The sequence below is a fragment of the Phoca vitulina genome, unplaced genomic scaffold, assembly GCF_004348235.1.
Source record: "Phoca vitulina isolate PV1807 unplaced genomic scaffold, GSC_HSeal_1.0 scaffold19, whole genome shotgun sequence".
In the NCBI taxonomy this organism is placed as follows: Eukaryota; Metazoa; Chordata; class Mammalia; order Carnivora; family Phocidae; genus Phoca; species Phoca vitulina.
The window spans coordinates 10799889-10825752 of NW_022589722.1; the positions used below are offsets into that span (position 1 = coordinate 10799889).

A 25864-nucleotide genomic window follows, 5' to 3' on the forward strand; every position below is an offset into this window, starting at 1 on the left:
TGTAGGATTCCCCACATTCTAGATTTGGCTGTTTGTGTCTTTGTGGTATTAACTTGTTTCTCTACCTGGTAGTTGGATCTAGAGGCTTGTTTAGAGTCAAGTGATATCTTATCAAAAACAATTCCTGCCAATATCTTATACACTTGGCAAGAATACTTCATAGGTGGTGCTGTTTACTCCCTGTTGTGTTGAATCAGGAAGCATATAATGCCTAGTTATCCCACATGTTGTGTTGTAAAGACTTACCAGTGAGTTCAGCTATTGTCAGCCTGACCTTTTTCCTAGGTTATTTTCCCCAGATGTAGATTCTGAGACAAGTTGTTGAGTGAAGTAGTTATCTAGGGAAGCAGGGTGGTGGTGTGGAGAAGTGAGACAGAAAATGAAAAGAAGGCAATACAAAGTGCAGTAAGTTAAGGAGAAGGCTACTTTTGTAGGTTTAGGACTTTTTCCCATGAGAGACCTCTAGGAGACTGTATAGAACCTGCCCCAGAGAGCTGGGAGGTTGAGATATTTATACAACTTTTATCTGTCATTGATTGAAGGCTACTGGAGGAGTGGGAGTGAGAAGCTGGAAAGGGCTTCAAACTTCTATCATTCCTCCTGCACTTACTATATTGAATTCTTAAGTGAAGAACTACTTCATCAGCTATTTGGTTACTCTGGCTATTTTTGATTGTGTGGTAGACATTATATTTGCCAAATATATTATAGAAATAACTTGAAGCCTTAGATGAGGTTAATGTTCTTCCAGAGAAGATTATGCTTGCTTTTACTAGATGCATGAAGACATTATTACTCTAGGATCCCATTAGTCCACTTTGAGAGATTAAGATAATTGGAAGCTGAGATGCTCTCCTGTTGACTTACTTTCCATTTACCCTAAGTCCTGGGATGCAGCCTCTTCTGGCTTCTTACTCTTAGTGGCCCTGGATCCTAATCTCTGTTGCTTTAGTTCTCAGGGCTGTCAGAAGCATTACTCAGCTTCTCAGCTTTCCATTTCAGAATTGACAAAAGTCCTCAGTTGGGGAGGTAGCTCTAATGCCATTCTTTATTCCCTGGGCTCTCTTCCCAAGATCCAGGTGATACTCTTTTCTCAAGATCCTAGCTCTATATTTATATTTTCATGACCTTCTTTGCTTACAGATGAAGAAATAAAATTTTTTCAGCTTTTTTTTTTTTTTTTTTTAAAGATTTTATTTATTTGACAGAGAGAGACACAGTGAGAGAGGGAACACAAGCAGGGGGAATGAGAGAGAGAGAAGCAGGCTCCCTGCGGAGCAGGGAGCCCGATGCGGGGCTCGATCCCAGGACCCTGGGATCACGACCTGAGCCGAAGGCAGACGCTTAACGACTGAGCCACCCAGGCGCCCCTTAGCTTTTCTAGTGGTCTCTAGTCAGGAGAATTTTTCCAGGTTACCTGTTATTGAAAACAAAAGGCCCAATGATTACTTTTTTTTTTAAAGTCTATTTCTTATTCAATTTTATTTTGTTTATTATTACTTTTGGGAGACTATTGTTTTGTTGTATTTTATACTCTGTTTAATTATAAATTAAATGCAATTTGTTGATTCTTTGCTAAAGTGTTTCATTTCTAAAGAACTAATTGATATTGGAGCATGATCCATTTATAAATAGGAAATCTATGTTTATATAGTGAGGGGTTGTCCCCATTTAGATATATAAGGTATATAAGTTCTTATAACTTTTCCAACATTATTATTATCATAATCTTAGTGGCACATAAAACACAAAGTACAAGTCATTCTTGTATATTAATTATGACAATCTGATTCAAAATGTTTATTGGACTGTTGATTAAGTAATGGATTATTTAGTTTAAATTATTGAGTACCTTTTAAAATAGGAAACGAGAATTGCCATATATTTATGATTTATTTTTGTTTCACTCAAACCAGCCTTGTCTGATATTTGTGCAAATTCATAAGGCTTTTACACTGTTTTGTGAATGCTTTATAGACTATATAGAAAGACCAGTCTCTTTACCATTATATTACCTTGTTAATAATCAAGATTTTTAATTTTGTTTGTTGTACTGCAAGATGCTTTTAAATTAACTTATATAAAGACAAAATGTAATTATATGGAAGAAATAATTTTGTATTTAGTCAACTTCTAAGTGTTGAATCATTTCTAAAATCATGAGTAATCAAAAAGATAACCAATTTGGCATAACATTTTTTAGGATTATGATTCACTGCTATGTTTACTTTTTTTTCCTTCCTCCTCTTCTTTCCTCTGGTCCTTCCTTCTTTCCCTTTGTTTCTTCTCTCCTTCTCACTCCTCTTCTTCCTACTTTTACCCCTTTTACTTCCTCCTCTTCCTCCTCCTCTTCCCTTCCTTCCTCTTCTGTTACTTCCTTCCTTCTTTTCCTCCCCCCTCTCCCCCCCACAGAGATACCTTTAAGAAAAGGAACTGGTGAATTCTTTGGTATTTCGAGAGGGAACGTAGAAATTCTTCCAATACTAAAGGTATTGCAAAAATATTTTAGAAAATACAATTAAAAACATGAATTTAGATTTTCAGATAATATTAAATTTGTAAATCTGTAATGGTTAATTATAGAAATAATTTTGAATATTTAATATTTGAGAATTTATAGTGTCTACATACATTGAAAACTACAGGGGACATTTTCTACCTTTTGCTTTTACTGTAGAAAAAAAATCCCAATCAGGTTTAAAAATAACCTGGTAAATTATCTTAAAAGGATTTGTAGTTACATTACCACTGGTATTTTGAATGTGTTGTGATTCATAGACTCATGGAGCAGAGAGGTCCTGCTCAGCATATTCCTCTGGCAGATTCAATGAGTTTTACCTGTTGAAAAGATACTTAGAACAGTCCCTGGCACTGGGCAAGTTCTTAGTGATTGTTACCTTAAGAGAAGAAAGGGGGTGAGGGAGATAAATAGCTATTCCTCTTCTTGATTATGTTTTTCTTACAATATTTGAATTATTTCTGTCCATTAAAGATTGTGTTGTTCTATAGATCTGAATGGGAGTCTAGGGAACCATGTCATATATGTTATAAACACTCTTTTATTTATAGACAAGAACTAGAATAGCATTTTGTCAAGTCTGTCCTATGTGATGCTAATACTATGCTTCAGAAAAGGATGCCAGAGTCAAGTAACTTTGGGTGACTTTGGATTAAACACGACAGGTTCTTTACTATAAGACTTCTCAGAGGCCTTCATTTGCTTATGAGCATTGTGGTTTTCCAAGAAGATTACATGAAAATAAAACCCATTTTACGCCCTATGGAATAACTACTTAGGACACTAGTGTTCATGGACTACTGTTGAAAAATACTTTTCTAGAGAGGAAGCCAGCGATCTATATTTTTGTTTGTCTGATTAATTCAAAAATTGTAATTTTAAATTATAAAAGTTGTATTAACATTAGAAGATATTTTGAGGTATAAAAAGGGAAAAATCTGCAATTTCACTATATAGACTGAAATATTATTTTTTTTATATTCTCTTCTAGTGTTTTTTATATTTTTTAGCATAGTAGCATTCTGATGTTTTTTTTCCTAACATTATTTCATCAGCACTTTTCCTGTTGCTAAATGTTAATACTCATAATTGCTATATTTTCTCTGAAAAATCAATTTAAAATATATGTCATAAAATTATAAAGAATATTATAAGGCAGACCCATTTCCCCTTAAGAAACAATACATTATTAGTACAGTTGAAACTCCTCTACTAACTCCTTTGATCATATCACCTTTCTTCCTGCCTAGCAGTAACTGGTATTCTAAATATAATGACTATAAATTCCAGGCATACTTTTATTACATATGTGTGTTTTTCCCAGAAAATAGAGAGTATTGCTTTTAAATTTATATATATATATATATATATATATATATATATATATATATATATAGTCATAGTGTGACTGCAGCTTGCTTTTTATTTCAGTATTGTGTTTGTGAGATTCACTCCAGTTGATTTGTGGTAGTCATAGTGATGATTTTTGCTACACATCTAACTTGCTCAAGATTTGCATAGTAAGTAGATTTGAACTTAGGTGTATTGCCTTCAACGTCCAGGTATTTAGTCACTATGCTATGTTTGATTTAAAAAAAAAAAATGTCTTCACGATACTTGTATAAAAGATACTTTTCTAATACATAAAATATGCAAGTCCTGTAACTGGGTACCAATCAAATATCATGAATATACTGGAGGACTGGGGGATCATTCTGAATTTACTTTCTTCTAATGATAGGTTTTAGGGAATGCAATTTTGAGTTCTTTATGTAGCATTGTGTCTTGAGAGAGCTAGAGTTGAGAAATCTTAAATTGGGAACAGTATGTTTGAAATTCACAAGAGATTGAGGAGGCATAATAGCTGTCTGCCAATGGTTTTTCCAGGGATCACTTATAGTGCTTGCTAAATATACAGCTTCCTATTTCTCACTTAAGGCATATGGAATCATAATTTCAGTTGTGGGGTGTTAAAAGTTTATAATTACAGATATTTTCCTCTTAAAATTCCCCCAGGTAGATTCTTTTTTTTTTTTTTAAGATTATTTATTTATTTATTTGAGAGAGAGTGAGAACAAGCAGGGGGAGCGGCAGAGGGAGAGGGAGAAGCAGGTTCCCTGAGTGGGGCTTGATCCCAAGACCCCAGGATCATGATCTGAGCCGAAGGCAGACGCTTAACTGACTGAGCCACCCAGGCACCCTCCCCAGATAGATTCTTAAGGAAACTAGAATTTCAGAATCACTGGCTTAGTGGGCCAGCACTTATTCTCTGAGGCTTCATAGGGCAGGAATAAGAATAGTAATAGAAGTTACAAAGTGCTAGATTTTAGCTTCAGGTGGAAAATTTCTGGCAATTAAAGCCACTAAATAAAATGAGTTTCATAGAAGGTGGCAGTTTTCCCAAATGAAGCTGAAGACCGTTTATGAACTATTGATACTCTTATTTAAATTAGAAAAATGTGCCCTTTCCTTGATATGATTTATTACCACATGCTGGGAAATTGCCGAAATAAATATACAAGTCTATGATAATAACAGCATGAATGGCACCCCCTAAAATTGTGCGATAGACAACGTGCCCAGCAGTACTGTGGCATATGGTAGATGTAGTACAGGTGGTTCGTTGGTGTGACCTAAGGATTCACCAGATGGTGTTGGAAAACCCAGAGTTGAATCTTTTTTTTTTTAATTTAATTTTATTATGTTATGTTAATCACCATACATCATTAGTTTTTGATGTAGTGTTCCATGATTCATTGTTTGCATATAACACACAGTGCTCCATTCAACACGTGCCCTTTTTAATACCCATAACTGGGCTAACCCATCCCCCCACCCCCTTCCCCTCTAGAACCCTCAGTTTGTTTCTCAGAGTCCATAGTCTCTCATGGTTCGTCTCCCCCTCTGATTTTCTCCCCTTCATTTTTCCCTTCCTACTATCTTCTTCTTTTTTTTTTTTTTTTAACATATAATATATTATTTGTTTCAGAGGTGCAGGTCTGTGATTCATCAGTCTTACACAATTCACAGTGCTCACAATAGCACATACTCTCCCCAATGTCTATCACCCAGGCACCCCATCCCTCCCACCCCCACCACTCCAGCAACCCTCAGTTTGTTTCCTGAGATTAAGAATTCCTCGTATCAGTGAGATCATATGATACTTGTCTTTCTCTGATTGACTTATTTCGCTTAGCATAATACCCTCTAGTTCCATCCACGTTGTTTTTTTTTTTTTTGATGGCTACATAATATTCCATTGTATATATACATACCACATCTTCTTTATCCATTCATCTGTTAATGGACATCTTGGCTCTTTCCATAGTTTGGCTATTGTGGACATTGCTGCTATAAACATGGGGGTGCACGTACCCCTTCAGATCACTCGATTTGTATCTTTGGGGTAAATACCCAGTAGTGCAATTGCTGGGTTGTAGGGTAGCTCTATTTTCAACTTTTTGAGGAACCTCCATACTGTTTTCCAGAGTGGCTGCACCAGCTTGCATTCCCACCAACAGTGTAGGAGGGCTCCCCTTTTCCAGAGTTGAATCTTGACTCTTAAATTGACAGTGTGATCTTGAGCAAATTATTTCATCTGTTTGAATGTAAGTGTCCTCATCTGTAAAATTATAACAATAGAACCAATTCTACTGGTATTATTTAAGTTACATAGTTTAAATGAGGTATTGGTAATGTTGCAGAAACCAGTACCTGGCACATGGTAGCTACTCGGTTTTCTCTTATGTTTTATGTAGAGCACTGAATCTTAACTTAGGGTCTCAGACCCATCTGGAGGGGAGTGAAGTGGAGAGAAGAAGTGAGAATTTATTGTAAGGAGAATCCAAAATCTGTATGCTCACCTATCAGAGATTGTAGGTGGGATAAATTATATATCTTGCATATATACATGCAACTATTTAAAAAAAAATGAGGTGTTTATTGTAATCACATTCAAAGCTTATGTAAAAGTTTTACTGAATACATAGCAGCTAGTTCTTTCAATAAATGTATTATAAAATTACAATAATTAGTGGGTATCTACCTCATAGGATAATGGCAATTAAAAAATTAGTCCATGTAAAGCATTTAGTCCAGTATCTGGAACATAGTTTAATTAAATGTTAGCTATATTAATGACAAAAATAACAAAAGTGATAGTGATGGTGATGATGTTGATGAGAGAATGTAGGTGTGTGTGGAGGAGGGTCTTTGAAATTTTTTGGTGTTAAAAAGGCATCCTTAGAGACTTCTGTTTCTGGGAAAAGGGCAAACTGGGTGAGCTGAAAACCCTGTTCTACAAAGCACCTAGAAATTTTGGGCAGAATTGAACAAATATCCTCAAGCACATTGTGGCGCTCACAAGAAAGTAAGATAAATTCCAGGGGCCAAGAAAGGGGAACTGAAAACTAGAATGGTCATTTTATGAGTAGATGCTGCAGTTGGTTGATGGGCTGTTATAAAAAAGCTCAGATTAACAGCCATTCAGTGACAAGATATGAAGTGTGGGCACGTGAAAGATGGGGGTTTGGAACTGAGACTTACACATTAAAATTATGACCTCCAAAAGACCACATTCTAGAGAAGGGAGACCAGAAGAAAACCAATCTGCCTGTTTGTATGGGGAGGTATCTCCACATGGGTACTGGAGGTGGGTGGGTGGGAGAGAGTCTTTCTTCCTAATGATTTATAATCCTGGGCCTGCTTTCACGTGAGTAGGTCTGTTTTTTGAATTTACATTACTTGAGTTGCATGAGAACCTCCCTGGGCCTGTGATTCTTGAATGGAGATATATATCTATATATCTTTGAATGGATGTGTGTAATCAAATTGTTTATATTCCAGGAAAGCAAGGATGATTTAACATTAGAAAATATAATGCAATACACCGCATTAGCAGACGAAAGGAAGAAATACGACTACCTCACTAGATAAAAAAGATGCAACAACAACATTTGACAAAATTCAACAGCCATCTTTAAAAAATAACTCTTAAGTCAGGAATAGAGGAGAACTTTTTTTCCCATAAAGGGTATCATTCAAAGACCTGTAATGAATGTTATACCTATAGTAAAAGATTAAAAGCAATCCCTTTATACTGAGGTAATGACATAGGATATCTGTCATTCTTCTGTTCAACATGTCCTAGAGATCTTAGATAGTCAGCTGAGAAAGAAAGCAGATAAAAAAGGCATAAGGACTGTAAAGCAAATACCAGCCTTGTCTCCATCCACAGACTAGTACAATGCATTACACATTTTTAGTAATAGCAATCTAAATGCCCATCGGTAGAAGAGTGGATAAATATATTGTGACATGTTCTTCAGCATCGCACTATTTCACTGTGGCCGTGAGGATGAATGAATCAGTGTGGGCTTGAACTAGAGTCAGCTTGGCATCCTTGCCCTTCCCTTCTTTAGTCACCTTTGTGTCACAGGGGAAAAGCTGGAACTGCATTTCCCAGCATCTCATTTCTACGTGCTTCTAGGTTAGTCCTCCAATGAGGAGCATTTGCAGGAATGTATAATGAAGGGAAGACAGAGTTCTTACTTGGCAGTGGCAGATGGAAGAAGTTTGTTTACCAGAGGTGCTGAGCAAGCTCTTCAATTCACTTGGCGCACATGGTGTGACAGACACTCGCAGCTGTTGTCAGCTGCTCCTTGATTCTTAGATTCACAGAGGCTCGTGCACGCAGCCAAATTGTCACTGGCAGCTTCCTTGGCCTTTGTTCCCCCAGGCCTTCCAACAGTGATAGACACCTCTAATTCTGTGTATCCAATCCCTTTCTGCTTGAGAGTATCTCCAGTTGTTCTGTGTTCCTAACCAAACTCTGACACATTGAGTTACGTACACCAGCATGAAAAAATTGCAACAACATATGTTTGAGCCTATAAAGTGAACTGCAAAATTTTCTGACAGAATTAAAAAGTAGGCAAGCAATATTGCATATTGTTAATAGATACATACACATGTGGTAAAAGTTTAAAAACACGCCAAAGAATGGTAAAAACCAAAGCACAGTGGCTTCCTTTAGGAGCAGAGAAAAGGATTGTCATGTGGACAGTTCTATAGAGGATTTCAGTTATCTGCATGTATGTGTTTGCTTTATTTCCTAAAAATTTTCTGGAGAAATACACGAAATTTGAAAGTTTGAACAAAGCTGGATGCTCGTTATATTATTCTCTGTATTTGTCTCTCTATGAGAATAATTAGAATGTAAAGGTATTTAGTTTTTGAAAATCATGATATACGCTGTTGGATTTGATGGCCTCTACATCTAAATTTCCAGCTCTGAGATTTAAAAAAAAAAATTAACTTTCAAAATGAAGTGTGTGAAAATGACAAATTATGAGGGTTGTATTTTAAACATTTACCTATACATTTGGTACAGTCAGAATTTTGAAAACCATAAAAAGAAGATATATACATGTTTATGAAAAGCTTATATTTGGAAAAATGATGAATTGTATTTATTATTTCACTTTTATCAGTAGTACTCCACATTTAATCAAAGACAGATACACTTAGTAAAAAATATAACATTGTAGATATTGGATAGGTTATTTAAATTTATTACTTGGTTTGAATTATTATTGAAAGAAGTTTGAAAACGTTGTATGTGATTTTTCCTTACATGTTATTTTTCTGTTTTGTTTATAAAATTACTTTAGAAGAAACCCGTGGAACAGTTATTTTTGGCTTATGAACTTCTTGACAAAGCAATTGATGGAATAAACTTGAATTGCATGTTAACTACTTTGCCAAATGGATCATCAGTGATTGACCATTGCTATGCCAAGGTAAATGGGAAACTCTTACATGAAATTGAAGTGTTTGTTACTTAGCTAGGAAGAGGACTGGCTTTGCAAGTAGGTGAGTAAAGCGTGATTTGTGGTGGCCTCATTCTCATAGGCCAGAAATCTACTCCCTTCTTCCCAGAAGAAATCAAGGGGAGTGAGGAGTCTTTAAATTTGTTACTGAAGAGGCCACTGGTGAACTTGAAAAGCAGGTTTATTAGCATGTGAACCAGATTGCAAAGAGTTGAGAAATGAGCAGAATTTAATGGCGTAGAGTAAAATGCTAACTTGAGTGGTAATAGGATAGAGCTATTTTTAGTATGTCTTGATAACTGTATTTCTTTTTTATTTTTGCTTCAATCCTACCAAAGTACACCCAGGATATAGATGGAGACATTTGCAAACCAGTCACACCAAATTCTTTCATGATGGATTTGCATCTTGAACTAATTCAAGCCCAGCACCGGATAGCTGTTGTGCTTCTTGACCAATTGCAAGGTAGTAGTGATCAAAGCAAATAATTTGTTCTGCATCATTTTTAAGATAAGTTCAAGACTAGTAAATAATTTGTAAATTATGTTCTTGTTGGAGTGTTTTCCAGATAAATTTCATTCTTTTCTTTTCCCTGCTTAATATCAATAGATACCTTTCATTATTGCTTTATACCCTGCATAGCAAATCAATTAGTATACTTCTAAAAAATTAAATTAATTTTGTTTGAGTTATAGTCAGTTATTGATATTTTGTTAATTCAATCAAGCAAATATAATTATTGAGTGCCTATTAAGATCTAGGAGCCATATTATGTTTGGTGGAAATAAGATACAACCTCTAATTTTGAGCTTCTAGTAAGTAAGCCAATTGTAACAGTTGAGATTAATAAATGTAACAGAAGTGGGCTCAGTTTCTGTTGTAGGCACACAGAAGAGGAGTATCTATAATAAACAAGAGTTAGGGATGGCTTCCTGGGAGACGTGATAGTTGACCAGAAGGCTAGAAAATATCTTTATGAAGAATGAAAAGGAAACAGTCATTTGGATAGAGAAACTAGCCTTTAGCAAACTGGAAAGCAACAGTTGCATGGTGCAGTTTAGGAACTGCTGGAATTCTCTTATGGCTAGAATAAAGAGCACACATGAGAGTATGACACAGATAAGCCTAGCGATGTAGATCACAGTTAAATCTTGAATAGCTAAGGGGTTTATATTTATCCTTGAAGCTATTGAAAAACTTAGAAAGACAGCTCTGACATAATGTCAGAGCACACATGACTTGGATCTAAGTTTTGTTGGCCTCATTATTAGATAAAGACTTCAAAATATTTTTTAAAAAGATGTCAATAGTAATACTAGTGTGCATACAGATAATACATTTACTCGTTTCAAAATAAGATTTAACTTCATTATGTATAAAAATTAAGGTTAAATTTTGATAAAGCCAAGTTACTCTTGGCAGGATTATATAGCCAGTATTCATTTAACAACTACTCCATTATAAATTACTGACTAATTATAGAATAGTACTAAGTGTTCCAGCCTAATACGACCTCTGATTTCTGTCTAAAGCATTCTAATTTGAAGGGATACATGCACCCTGATGTTTATAGCAGCATTAACAAAAGTAGCCAAATTATGGAAAGGGCCCAAATGTCCATCAACTGATGAATGGATAAAGAAGATGTGGTATATGTATAAAATGGAATATTACTCAGCCATAAAAAAGAATGAAATCTTGCCATTTGCAATGACATGGATGGAGCTAGAGATAGAGTATTATACTAAGCTAAGTCAGTCAGTCAGAGAAAGACAAATACCATATGATTTCATTCATATGTGGAATTTAAGAAACAAAACAAACCATCATAGGGGAAAAAAAGAGAGCAGCAAACCAAGAAACAGGCTCTTAACTGTAGAGAACAAACAGATAGTTACTAGAGGGGAGGTGGATAGGAATGGGTTAAATAGGTGATCGGGATGAAGGAGTACACGTGTTGTGATGAGCACCTGGTGTTGTATGTAAGTGTTGAATCACTAAATTGTACACCTGAAACTAATAATACACTGTATGTTAACTAACTGGAATTTAAATAAAAACCTAAAAAAAAAAAAAAGCATTCAGATGTCACATCATATATACAACTAAATAGATTTAATCAAATGCTAGGTAATTAATTAATTTTTGAGTGCAAACTTTTTTCCCCAGGTTATTGAGACATAATTGACAGATAACATTATGTAAACATAAGGTGTACAAATGTGTTGATTTTATACACTAATATATTGCAAAATTAATTACCATCATAACGTTAGCTAACACTTTCTATCATGTCACATAATTGCCACTTCTTTTTTGTGGTAAGAGCACTTAAGATTTACTCACTTAGGGGCGCCTGGGTGGCTCAGTCGTTAAGCGTCTGCCTTCGGCTCAGGTCATGATCCCAGGGTCCTGGGATCGAGCCCCGCATCGGGCTCCCTGCTCAGTGGAGGGCCTGCTTCTCCCTCTCCCATTCCCCCTGCTTGTGTTCTCTCTCGCGCTGTGTCTCTCTCTGTCAGATAAATAAATAAAATCTTTAAAAAAAAAAAAAAAAGATTTACTCACTTAGCAACTTTCAAGTGTATACTACGGTATTATTAACTGTAATCACCATGATGTACATGAGATCCCTAGAACTGTATATACCCTTTGACCGACATCTGTCCATTTCCTTCCACTTCCCCTCTAGCCCCTGGTAACCACCACTCTACTCTCTGTTTCTATGAATTCAGCTTTCTTAGATTCCACATGTAAGTGATATCATACAGCATTTGTCTGACTTATTTCATTTAGCATCATGCCCTCAAGGTCCATCCATGTTATTGCAAATGGCAGGATTTCCTTCTTTCTCATGGCTGAATGATATTCCATGATATATATACACACATTCACATACACACACACACACCACATATTCTTTATACATTCATTCATTGGTAGATACTGTTTACATATCTTGGCTATTGTGAATAATGCTGCAGTGAACATGGGAGTGCAGATATCTCTTTGAGACCTTATTTTCATTTCCTTTGGAGATACACCCAGAAAGGATTGCTGGATTGTATAGTAGTTCTGTTTTTAATTTTTTAAAAAAGATTTATTTATTTATTTTTAGGGAGGGAGGGGGAGAGAGAGAGAAAGAGAGAGAGCAGCGGGTGGAAAGGGGCACAGGGAGGGAATCTCAGGCAGATTCCCCACTGAGTGCGGAGTCAGACTCGGCTCTTGATCTCAGGACCCTGAGATCATGACCTGAGCCAAAATCAAGAGTCAGATGCTTAACCGACTGAGCCACCCAGGCACCCCTATTTTTAATTGTTTGATGAACTTCCATAGTGTTTTCCACAGTGACTGAACCAATTTCCATTCCCACCAACAGTGTGCAAGGGTTTCCTTTGTTCCACATCCTCGTCAACATTTGTTATCTCTTGTCTTTTTGATGATAGCTATTCTAACAGATGTGAAATGGTACCTTGTTGTGGTTTTGATCTGCATTTTCCTGATGATTAGTGATTTTGAGCATCTTTTCATACACCTGTGGCTATTTGTATGTTGTCTTTGGAAAAATGTCTATTCAGTTCCTCTCTCCATAGTTTGTTTTTTTTACTATTGGGGTTATATGAGTTCTTTAAATATTTTGGATATTAATCCTTATCAGATATATGATTTGCAAGTATTTTCTTCCATTCTGCAGGGTACCTTTTCATTTTGTTGGTTATTTCTCTTGCTGTGCAGAGCTTTTTTATTTGATCAGTCCCATTTACTAATTTTGTTGTTGTTTTTATTACTTGTGCTTTTTTACTGTGTTGTGTGTTGTTGTTGTTATTACTTGTGTCTTATCCAGAAAAAATAATTGCCAAGACCAATGTCAAGAAGAATTTTCTCTGTGTTTTCTTCTAGGAGATTTATGATTTCAGTTCTTATATTTATTTATTAAAAAAATTTTTTTTTATTAACATATAATGTATTTTTTGTTTCAGGGGTACAGTTCTGTGATTCATCAGTCTTACAGAATTCACAGTGCTCACCATAGTATCTATCCTCCGCAATGTCCATCACCCAGCCACCTCATCCCTCCCACCCCCCTCCACTCCAGCAACCCTCAGTTTGTTTCCTGAGATTAAGAGTCTCTTATGGTTTGTCTCCCTCTCTGGTTTCATCTTGTTTATTTTTCCCTCCCTTCCCCTATGATCCTCTGTCTTGTTTCTCAAATTCCTCATATCGGTGAGATCATATGATACTTGTCTTTCTCTGATTGACTTATTTCGCTTAGCATAATATTCTCTAGTTCCATCCACGGCATTGCAAATGGCAAGATTTCATTTTTTTTGATGGCTGCATACTATTCCATTGTACATATATATACCACATCTTCTTTATCCATTCATCTGTTGATGGACATCTAGGCTCTTTCCATAGTTTGACTATTGTGGACATTACTGCTATAAATATCGGGGTGCACATGCCCCTTTGGATCACTACCTTTGTATCTTTGGGGTAAATACCCAGTAGTGCAATTGCTGGGTCATAGGGTAGCTCTATTTTCAACTTTTTGAGGAACCTCCATACTGTTTTCCAGAGCGGCTGCACCAGCTTGCATTCCCACCAACAGTGTAGGAGGGTTCCCCTTTCTCCGCATCCTCGCCAACATCTGTTGTTTCCTGACTTGTTAATTTTAGCCATTCTGACTGGTGGTATCTCATTGAGGTTTTGATTTGGATTTCCCTGATGCCGAGCGATGTTGAGCACTTTTTCATGTGTCTGTTGGCCATTTGGATGTCCTCTTTGCAGAAGTGTCTGTTCATGTCTTCTGCCCATTTCTTGATTGGATTATTTGTTCTTTGGGTTTTGAGTTTGATAAGTTCTTTATAGATTTTGGATACTAGCCCTTTATCTGAGATGTCATTTGCAAATATCTTCTCCCATTCTGTCGCTTGTCTTTTGGTTTTGTTGACTGTTTCCTTTGCTGTGCAAAAGCTTTTTATCTTAATGAAGTCCCAGTAGTTCATTTTTGCCCTTGCTTCCCTTGCCTTTGGCGATATTTCTAGGAAGAAGTTGCTGTGGCTGAGGTCAAAGAGGTTGCTGCCTGTGTTCTCCTTTAGGATTTTGATGGACTCCTGTCTCACATTTAGGTCTTTCAACCATTTGGAGTCTATTTTTGTGTGTGGTGTAAGGAAATGGTTCAGTTTCATTCTTCTGCATGTGGCTGTCCAATTTTCCCAACACCATTTGTTGAAGAGACTTTTTTCCACTGGACATTCTTTCCTGCTTTGTCGAAGATTAGTTGACCATAAAGTTGAGGGGCCATTTCTGGGCTCTCTATTCTGTTCCACTGATCTGTGTGTCTGTTTTTGTGCCAGTACCATACTCTCTTGATGATGACAGCTTTGTAATAGAGCTTGAAGTCCGGAATTATGATGCCACCGGCTTTGCTTTTCTTTTTCAACACTCTCCTGGCTATTCGGGGTCTTTTCTAGTTCCATACAAATTTTAGGATTATTTGTTCCATTTCTTTGAAAAACGTTGATGGTATTTTGATAAGGATTGCATCAAATGTGTAGATTGCTCTAGGTAGCATAGACATTTTCACAATATTTGTTCTTCCAATCCATGAGCATGGAAGGTTTTTCCATTTGTGTCTTCCTCAATTTCTTTCATGAGTATTCTGTAGTTTTCTGGGTACAGATCCTTTGCTGCTTTGGTTAGATTTATTCCTAGGTATATTATGGTTTTGGGTGCAATTGTAAATGGGATCGACTCCTTAATTTCTCTTTCTTCTGTCTTGTTGTTGGTGTATAGAAATGCCACTGATTTCTGTGCATTGATTTTATATCCTGCCACTTTACTGAATTCCTGTACGAGTTCTAGCAGTTTTGGGGTGGAGTTTTTTGGATATTCCACATAAAGTATCATATCATCTGCAAAGAGTGAGAGTTTGACTTCTTCTTTGCTGATTTGGATGCCTTTTATTTCTTTTTGTTGTCTGATTGCTGAGGCTAGGACTTCTAGTACTATGTTGAATAGCAGTGGTGATAGTGGACATCCCTGCCGTGTTCCTGACCTTAGGGGGAAAGCTCTCAGGTTTTCCCCATTGAGTATGGTATTTGCTGTGGGTTTTTCATAGATGGCTTTTATGATATTGAGGTATGTACCCTCTATCCCTACACTGTGAAGAGTTTTAATCAAGAAAGGATGCTGTACTTTGTCAAATGCTTTTTCTGCATCTATTGAGAGGATCATATGGTTCTTGTTCTTTCTTTTATTAATGTGTTGTATCACATTGATTGCTTTGCGGATGTTGAACCACCCTTGCAGCCCAGGAGTAAATCCCACTTGGTCGTGGTGAATAATCCTTTTAATGTACTGTTAGATCCTATTAGCTAGTATCTTGGTGAGAATTTTGGCATCCATGTTCATCAAGGATATTGGTCTGTAATTCTCTTTTTGGTTGGGTCTTTGGTTTTGAGATCAAAGTAATGCTGGCCTCATAGAATGAGTTTGGAAGTTTTCCTTCCATTTCTATTTTTTGAAACAACTTCAGAAGAATAGGTATTAGTTCTTTTTTAAATGTTTGGTAGAATTCCCTTGGGAAGCCATCTGGCCCTGGACTCTTGTTTGATGGGAGATTTTTGATTACTGCTTCAATTTCCTTATTGGTTATAGGTTTGTTTAGGTTTTCTATTTTTCCTGTTTCAGTTTTGGTAGTTTATAGGTTTCTAGGAATGCATCCATTTCTTCCAGATTGCCTAATTTGTTGGCATGTTGCTCATAGTATGATCTTAAAATTGTTTATGTTTTCTTGGTGTTGGTCATGATCTCTCCTCTTTCATTTATGATTTTATTTATTTGGATCCTTTCTCTTTTCTTTTTGATAAGTCTGGCCAGGGGTTTATCAGTCTTATTAATTCTTTAAAGAACCAGTCTAGTTTTGTTGGTCTGTTCTACTATTCTTTTGGTTTCTATTTCATTCATTTCTTTTTTTTCCCCAAGATTTTATTTATTTATTTGACAGAGAGAGAGAGGACAAGCAGGGGGAGTGGCAGGCAGAGGGAGAAGCAGGCTCCCCACTGAGCAAGGAGGCCGATGTGGGACTCTATCCTAGGACCCTGGCATCATGACCTGAGCTGAAGGCAGACACTTAACCGACTGAGCCACCCAGTCATCCTTATTCCATTCATTTGTTCTCTAATCTTTATTATTTCTCTTCTGCTGCTTGGTTTAGGTTCTGTGTGCTGTTCTTTTTCCAGCACCTTTAAGTGTAAGGTTCGCTTGTGTATTTGAGACTTTTCTAGTTTCTTGAGAAAGGCTTGTATTGCTATGTACTTCCCTCTTAGGACCGCCTTTGCTGCATCCCAAAAGTTCTGAACAGTTGTGTTTTCATTTTTATTTGTTTCCATGAATTTTTAAAATTCTTCTTTAATTCCCTGGTGGACCCATTCATTCTTTAGGATTCTCTTTAATCTCCAAGTATTTGAGTTCCTTCCAAATTTCCTCTTGTGAGTCAGTTCAAGTTTCAAAACATTGTGGTCTGAAAATATGCAGGGAATAATTTCAGTCTTTTGATACTGGTTAAGACCTGATTTGTGACCCAGTATGTGATCTGTTCTGGAGAATGTTCCATGTGCACTTGAGAAGAATGTGTATTCTGTTGCTTTAGGATGAAATGCTCTATATCTGTGAAATCCATCTGGTCCAGTGTGTCATTCAAAGCCCTTGTTTCCTTGTTGATCTTCTCTTTGATGATCTGTCCATTGCTGTGAGTGGGGTGTTAAAGTCCCCTACTATTATTGTATTATTATCAATGAATTTCTTTAATTGTGTTATTAATTGGTTGATATAATTGGCTGCTCCCAAGTTAGGAGCATAAATATTTATAATTGTTAGATTTTTTTTTTTTAAAGATTTTATTCATTTATTTGACAGAGAGAGACACAGCGAGAGAGGGAATGCAAGCAGGGGGAGTGGGAGAGGAAGAAGCAGGCTCCCCACTGAGTAGGGAGCCCGATGCGGGGCTTGATCCCAGGACCTGGGATCATGACCTGAGCCGAAGGCAGATGCTTAACGACAGAGCCACCAGGCGCCCCTATAATTGTTAGATCTTGTTGGATAGACCCTTTAAGTATGATATAGTGTCCCTCTTCATCCCTTACTATAGTCTTTGGTTTAAAATCTAATTTGTATGATATAAGGATTGCTACCACAGCTTTCTTTTGATGTCCATTAGCATGATAAATGGTTCTCTACCCCCTCACTTTCAATCTGGAGGTGTCTTTGAGTCTAAAATGAGTCTCTTGTTGACAGCATATGGATGGGTCTTGCTTTTTTATCCAATCTGATACCCTGTGTCTTTTGATTGGAGCATTTAGCACATTTACATTCAGAGTAACTGTTGAAATATATGAATATAGTGCCATTGTATTATCTTTAAAGTCACTGTTTCTGTATATTGTCTCTGTTCCTTTCTGGTCTATGTTCCTCTTGGGCTCTTTCTTCCCTTACAGGATCCCCTTTAATATTTTTTTTTTAAAGATTTTTTATTTATTTGACAGAGAAAGACACAGCGAGAGAGGGAACACAAGCAGGGGGAGTGGGAGAGGGAGAAGCAGGCTTCCTGCGGAGCAGGGAGCCCGATGCAGGGCTCGATCCCAGGACCCTGGGACCACGACCTGAGTTGAAGGCAGATGCTTAATGACTGAGCCACCCAGGCGCCCCACCCCTTTAATATTTCTTGCAGGGCTTGTTTAGTGATCACAAATTCTTTTAGTTTGTTTGCCCTGGAAGCTTTTTCTCTTTTCTTCCATTCTGAATGAGAGCCTTGCTGGATAAAGTGTTCATGGCTGCATGTTTTTCTCCTTTAGTACCCTGAGTATATCATGCCAGCCCTTTTTGGCCTGGTAGGTCTCTGCACCAATCCTCCCCAGGGAAAGAGCAGGGGAAATCTCACCAGGTCTCTGCTGTTCACTGGGCCCCTGCTCTGGGAGCGGTTGCCCAATCCTGTGTGCACCCGCGCCGCTCCTCCCAGAGAGGGAGGAGGGCCACTCCTCTTGCTGGGCCCCTGCTTGGACAGGCGGTCCCTGATCTTGCCACGGTTCACAGTTTATTGCAACAGCTAGCTGAGAGCCCACTCCAGGGCTCACTAATTGTAGTCGGCTTCCCTGATCCAATGCCTGGGAACTCTGCCACACTCTGGCACCCTTGTTCTTTCTGTGAGCCTGGGAATCCTGAGACCAACTGTCCCACTTACAATTCTGCCCTACTTCACCACCTGCGCACCTTTCAGGCAGGGACGTTCCTCACAGGAGCAGACTTCTAGAAGTTCTGATTTTGCATTCCATTGTTATATCACTTTTCGGCAGCCAGCTTATAGAGGTTCCCTCCCACTGCAGTTTATCTTCTGATATATCCCCTCAGATTCACTTCTCCACACCTCTTACCTTGCAAAAAGTGGCCACTTCTCCATTTGTAGAATTGCAGCAATTCTTTCCTTAGCGCTCGGGTTGAATTCACAGGTGTTCAGAATGATTTGATAGATATTTAGCTGAATTCAAGGTCAAGGGACCAGACGAATCGAGCGTCCCCTACTCTTCTGCCATCTTCCCTCCCCATCTATAACTTAAATATTTTTCATGTCCTCAGGCATACTGTGGCAAATAGAAGAGAGTTTGTCATTATAGATTTGTTTGAATTTTTATCTATTAATGAAAAAAGGATGACATATGAGAGGAAGCAATAATTTTACAAATAGATAGTTACCCTTTAATGTTTAGAAAATATTTCCTTTCTTGGACACAAATCTAATCGTAATGGCACTCTCCTCTTCCTTCTTCAGTTTTGCAGACTCCAGCTGTTAGCAAACACGTATCTACCAAAGGTCCAGAAAAGCTAAAACAACCTAGAAGCATTGACTGTTTTACAGGTAATTAAAATTGGGATAAACTGTTTTAAAACAGTTTCAGAAACTGTTTAAACGTTTCTGAAAACTTCTAAAGATAGTCTTCATGTTTCCCTTTTGATAAAATGTTTGTTTTCTGTTTCAGAATTGAATGTAATGAATAAGATAAGGAAGAATAAGCTATCCAAAGCTATGTACTTGATGCAGAAAGCTCTCTTAATATTTGAGAAAGATGCGGCTTCTACATCTTCACACGACCTTTTGATGGTAACAACGTGCCATTCCTTTTTTTAGTCCTGACATACAACCTTTTTTTTTTTTTTTTTTAAAGATTTTATTTATTATTTATCTGAGAGAGAGGATGAGAGGAGAGAGAGAGAGCACATGAGAGGGGGGAGGGTCAGAGGGAGAAGCAGACTTCCCGCTGAGCAGGGAGCCCGATGCGGGACTCGATCCCGGGACTCCAGGATCATGACCTGAGCCGAAGGCAGTCGCTTAACCATCTGAGCCACCCAGGCGCCCCTGACATATAACCTTTGTTAAATGAATGATTTAGTTCACTTTGCTAAAAATAATGTGTTGCCCTTAACATTAGATTATGAACTTTCAGGTTCCCTGTATCTAGTCTTCTCTTTGAGTAGAACAGTTTTGAGCAGGGGCACTAATCTATATTACTAGTCCCGGACTCTCCTGAAATGAGAGAGCCTCTCTCTGTAGGGACAACTTACATTGGAAGCCAAATAAAATCAGAAGGATTAAAAATGAGGGAAACTATAGAACTTACGTGACACTATGCTTAGTATAATGCATTCCTTACAATGGAATTAAGATACTTCAAGTCCATTGACTCAGAGGCCTTCTCTCAGATGGATATTGCTAGTTTATATTTTACTCTCCCTGGAAATTGTGCTGTCTTCTTACCGATTCATTGTATGTTGATTTTAGAATTTAAATTCTTGAGGGTAATCACATTTCAAGCTAGAGGATTTTTAAAAACTTTGTCTGTGCGTATTACCCATAAAAATTTGATGGTATTGGCTGAGTGAATGGCACATGGTGAAGTAGAGAATAATGCTACAAGTAGTTTAGCTGATAAGAGAAAGAAAACCGTAGGTCAAAGCTAGGGAGAGGATACAGAGTTTAAGAAGAGTTTAAGAGAAAAAGTTCCACATATTTATATAATGAGTATGAAGAGCCAGAAGAAAAGAGAGAAATTGAAGATATGAGAGGGGTTAATAATAGAGCACAGTCCTATTAGAACAGGGAAGGAGATGAGTTTGAAAACATAGATAAAGTGATTCATCTTCAGTGGAGGGTAGGCTACCGGGCAGACTCCTCATCCTCTGATACAAAAGGGAAGGAGGAACAGATCAATGTAGATTTGAGTAAGTCTATTGGTGTGGTGGCAGAGAGTTGAGTTTATGCCTTTTATGTCAATCATCTGATAAAGTAGGAGGCAAGGATATCTGCCAACAATGGAGAGCAAGGGTGGACAGTTGGAATGAGGAGAGAAAAGATAGAGAGTGGAGTGGAATGGATGAGGAATGGATAAGGGAGCTGACAAGGAAGTTGAAGAACTGGCCAGCACAAAGTTCTAGCTGAAGTTGAAGACCATGAATTTATACTGGGCCCCATCTGCGTGGTGGTATGGCATTACCCTGGTGTAGTATTTTTAGTAGCTGTGACAGCAGAATATTTGTGACAGCAGAGATTTGTACAGGGCTAGATTTTTACAAATGAAAGTATGGGTTAAAAGTTCTTAATAAAAATGGGTACAGATTGAATAGGGAGGGAAGTGATACCTTCATGGTATTTAAAGACTTGGTGAGCATGGAAATGTCAAGAGACTGGACATCTCTTTGAGGTCAGGGACCAGAAAATCAGAATCTGAGAGAGCTGGAAGGATAAGTGTTTGAGGTCAGAAAGTAAGATATTGGAATTTAAGATTTCTGATATGTAGCACTTTCTGATCATCTGTCCATTACTTCATTCATCCAAAAAATGTTTTTGAGTACTTATGATCCATTCAGCAAATATTTATTGTACATTGACTGTGTGTCTGGTATTATGCTGAGTACAGGGGATAAAAACAAACAAAAACAAAAATCCTTTATTCAACAAATATTGATGGATTGCCTTCTTTTTGTGGTCCCTGCCTTCAAGATAAATCCAGTTTGTGGGAACATAGACAAGTAAGTAGGTAATTATGGGTTACTGTCATAGATACTTTTTTTTTTTAAAGATTTTATTTATTTATTTGACAATGAGAGAGAGCACAAGCAGGGGGAATGGCAGACGGAGGGAGAGGGAGAAGCAGGCTTCCTGCTGAGCAGGGAGACCGATGTGGGACTCGATCCCAGGACCCCGGGATCATTACCTGAGCCAAACACAGTTGCTTAACCAACTGAGCCACCCAGGCGCCCAGTGTCATAGATACTTTAACTGCACGAATTCCAGGGGAATTTAGCAGAGGAGTACCTAATCAAACAGTGGGTAATATGTAAGGAAACTTCCAGAAAAGAAATCATGAGGTTGAATACTGATAGGCAGGAGTAGCCAGAGAAAGAGGAAGACAAAGGGTGAAAAGGACTTTATAGGAAGAGAAAACAACATGTACAAAGTTCCTGAAGCTAGGAGGGTCATAGAGTAGTTCTTGTGGTCCTCTAGGTCATTCAGTGTCATAGAGGCACAGATGAAATGGCAAAGGGGAGAGGGGGCTGTTGGGAGAAGAGGGTAAGAAGTGAGACCAGAGAGGAAGTCTGAGGATTTTGGGTGGACAGATGCTATTAATGTTCAAGGTTGGGAAGTCTGTCCTGGCAGTATTAGGGAAGAGCCTTATTATAATTGAAATTCCAGCATTTGAATGAAGGAGTTTGATGATGGTGTTGGGCAGTCTCAAGGCCAAGTGGTGACTGATCTTTGTTGGAAGACTTTGGTGTGTGTTCAGATCCATTTTCTCAACAGATGCTTCTGTGGCCACTTGCTACAGTCTAGTGCTTGGAGGATACTAATACTTCAGTCCTACTTATATGTCAAATAAAACTTATCTTTCTTTTTTAGAACTGTTCTCTCAGGAGTAATCTTGTGGCCTGTCAGAGCTGGAGAGAATAAAACCTTTGGGATTTTCCTTTTTGTTTTATTGTGACTCAGTCTGGTCCTTATACTGTTGTAATATGCTCATTCCTGTTAGGCCTCTGTCTTCCTACCACTGACACTGGGGGTCACACTGGAGATGTGACAAGACTACAGTTTTTACATCTTTTTCTTATCTTTCTTAAATGAAACTATTTTAACTTAAGAAAAATTGTAAGTATAATGTCCTCTTAGGATAGACTTATGAGATGCATGTAGAGGCTCTATTTCTTATGGGGCGTCCTCCCCAAGGATTTTCACCAACTAGGCACACGTGGAATATTTATTTAGAAGTCCTGAAACCTTCTATGGCCACCTCTGCTCCTCAGCAGTAGTTTTTTATCCAAGTGTTAAGGCTTAATGATCAGTCCTTAGGGTACTCTCGTAAACAATGATGTTATGGCTCAAATAATTGCCAAACTTTCTTTCTTTAAAGAAGACAAATAAATTTCTTTCCCCTGGCAATCATTTTCTACTGGGGTATATTACAGAATGTTTTACATTATCATGATCTTGTAATAAAATTATCCCCAAATCAGTAACTGATGCATCACCTGGTACCATAAAAAGGTTTAAAAAGCCTGGATCTTTTCAGAACTTTTAAATAATTCATACCCTGTTTTAGTTTTTCAAAAGTTTCCTGACCTTGTGGAGCTGTATAATCTCATCAGGTGTCCGTTTTATTCCTAATCAGTTAAAAGTGAACCAACTTGTTGCCAGGACTGAGGTACAAACCTTTGATAATAGATTGTTAGCTTTCTAAATGAAATGACTGGTCTTTTAAAAAAATTATTATTATAGGCATTTTACCCCCCATTTTCCTGTCTTGGTATTGGACTTCTGGAAGTCCATGTTGGCTTTTTACACAATATATCACAGATTTACTTTAATGGATTGCACCTGGAACTAGTCTCAGACGTCCCTGATCTACTTCTGATCAAATAGAGCACTGGTCATGTGGCTTATGGTCATTGCTCTTAGTCCACTTCAGTCTCCCAGCCAGACATTCAGTCTCTGTGCAGATGGGATTTCTTATTGGGAAGAGGCAGGAATATTCCTCAATCCAAGGTAAGTGTTACAAGGGCAGGGTTTTATATTGCTGTTTTCTGTCCAGCACCCATTTCCCCTTCCAAATATCACCTTTTGAGGAATTCCTCCTTCCCTTTTAAAGATTTTATTTATTTATTTATTTATTTGAGAGAGAATGAGATAGAGCGCATGAGAGGGGGAGGGTCAGAGGGAGAAGCATATTCCCTGCTGAGCAGGGAGCCCGATGCGGGACTTGATCCCGGGACTCCGGGATCATGACCTGAGCCGAAGGCAGTCACTTAACCAACTGAGCCACCCAGGTGCCCCCCTCCTTCCCTTTTAGATGTAGTCGGGTGGGACTTTTCAGGGGCTTTCTTCTCTGCTAGCCAGTCAGAGGACTAGTGACGTGAGGGAAGCCAATTTGGACCTCCCTTCTTGGAATTAGATCTTGAGTGGAGGGATAAAAAGACTAAAACTAGTTGACATTCATTCTTTCCAATGCTTGTGTACTGATCAGACTATTATGGTTCTGTTCTGTAGACCCTCTTACCTCTTTGGACCTGCTGTGGTCCCGGCATGGTTTTCCTATTGCTCCTGGTTCAAAGAACCCCAGCTGATGCATCTAGTTTTCTCCTAATTCTATTTGTTGGAACTTAAACAAATTGGTAGTTGAGATGACTTTGGCAGTTCCAAAATCCAGTCATATTGCTTCAACTCTAAGCAAAGGAGCATTATGAATTAGCAGATTATTTTTTGTAATTGACACAATCTAATTTTATGGTCGTATTTTGGAACCAGAACTAATGAAGAAGCCCAGACCACTCGAAGTTCTAATAACTCCTGGCTTTACTATTTCTCAAATTTTTACCTTCATGTCTCCTAAATACCACTCTATTAACTAGGTTAGCTGTAATTGGATTACTAAGTATAATTATTTTTCCTATTTTATAGCATTTTAGTCAAATCAGTTCTATTTGCTTTTCAGGGAAGAATATATGTGAATCATTTTTTTCCCCCAGAGATCTTATCAGTCCTTTTTAATTGTTCTATGCTGAAGTCTTCCTCATAAAGAGCAAACCCTTTCTGATTCTGACCCCCTCCCATGAGGTCATGTTTTGCCCTTTTAGACTTCAAAGTACTGACAAGATTTTAGCTAATTTCCATTTCAGGTTTTAAGGTTATTACAGGAAACCATCCAGGTTGCCTTTCCATGCTTCTTTTTAACTTAGCTTTGTATTAATAAGACAAAATACATAGTGGTTAGGAGGATAGGGTTTTGGATTAGAGTTTTGGTTTTGCCACTGACGAGCTGTATGACCAAGGTCAAGTTACTTATGCTCTCTTAAGTTTTAATTTCTTCATATGTAAAATGGGAGTTCTTGGGAAGATTCAAGGAAATGATGCATATAAAATGCTTAGCATTTGGCACAGAATAAGCAGTCAATAAATGTTAGCCATTATTATTATTACTACTACTCTGTTTCCCACTTTAAGCATTCTGGAACATTCTGTTATATCAGAACTATTTTTTGGTGCTCTAAATATGTTTTCATTTATCAAGCTATACATTTCTTTTTGTGTTTTCTCTTAGATTGATCTTTTTTTTTTTTTTTAAATTTTTTTTTTAAGATTTTTTATTTATTTGCGAGAGAGACAATGAGAGACAGAGAGCATGAGAGGGAGGAGGGTCAGAGGGAGAAGCAGACTCCCTGCTGAGCAGGGACCCTGATGTGGGACTCGATCCCGGGACTCCAGGATCATGACCTGAGCCGAAGGCAGTCGCTTAACCAACTGAGCCACCCAGGCGCCCTCTTAGATTGATCTTATAAGTAGTATATTTTATTCTCAGCAATCAAAAAATATTCCTTGCCAGGATTCTTGGGTATGACTTAACCTACTTTTCATCTCCTTCTGAAATGTACATAATAGTGCTGAGAATCCAGAATATACCTCAGGAGGTCTACTAGACAAGTAGTAAATATGGCACTTTATCTTTCCAGTCTTATGATAGTTTTTTATGGATAGTTGTTAATCATGACCTTGAAGATTGTCTTATATCTTTCCCTAAGTGTCTTGCTGCACTGTGGATGTTAAGCTGTTGTCCAATGTGTTTAATATTAATCTGTCCTCATAAACACTGAATAACTTCTAAAAAGAGGCAGGTTTGTTTCTCTAATGGAAACTATAGGCAGAGAGATTTATATTCAGACAGTAGTACTTTGGACTTCAGTACTGTTGTTTTCTGGCAATAAAACAATATGTTTCGGTGGACACATTAGACAATGTGTTGGACATATTATAGGCAACAGTGATGTCCATATATATATATATATATATATATATATATATATTTAAGATTTTATTTATTTATTTGACAGAGAGTGAGAGAGCACAAGCAGGGGAAGCAGCAGGCAGAGGGAGAGAGAGAAGCAGACTCCCTGCTGAAGAGAGAGCCCGATACGGGGC

The 25864-nt window shown here is 37.7% G+C and overlaps 1 protein-coding gene across 1 annotated transcript in view; it reads left to right on the forward strand.

The window, feature by feature from the left end:
• Nucleotides 1–25864, forward strand: part of CFAP54 (cilia and flagella associated protein 54) — a 291990-nt gene that overhangs the window by 46390 nt on the left and 219736 nt on the right. The window contains exons 15-19 of the mRNA XM_032416199.1: nucleotides 2413–2489; nucleotides 9190–9318; nucleotides 9687–9813; nucleotides 19175–19261; nucleotides 19383–19504. Of these exons, the coding sequence (XP_032272090.1) occupies nucleotides 2413–2489; nucleotides 9190–9318; nucleotides 9687–9813; nucleotides 19175–19261; nucleotides 19383–19504 (542 nt within the window). The remainder of the gene's footprint in view (nucleotides 1–2412; nucleotides 2490–9189; nucleotides 9319–9686; nucleotides 9814–19174; nucleotides 19262–19382; nucleotides 19505–25864) is intronic.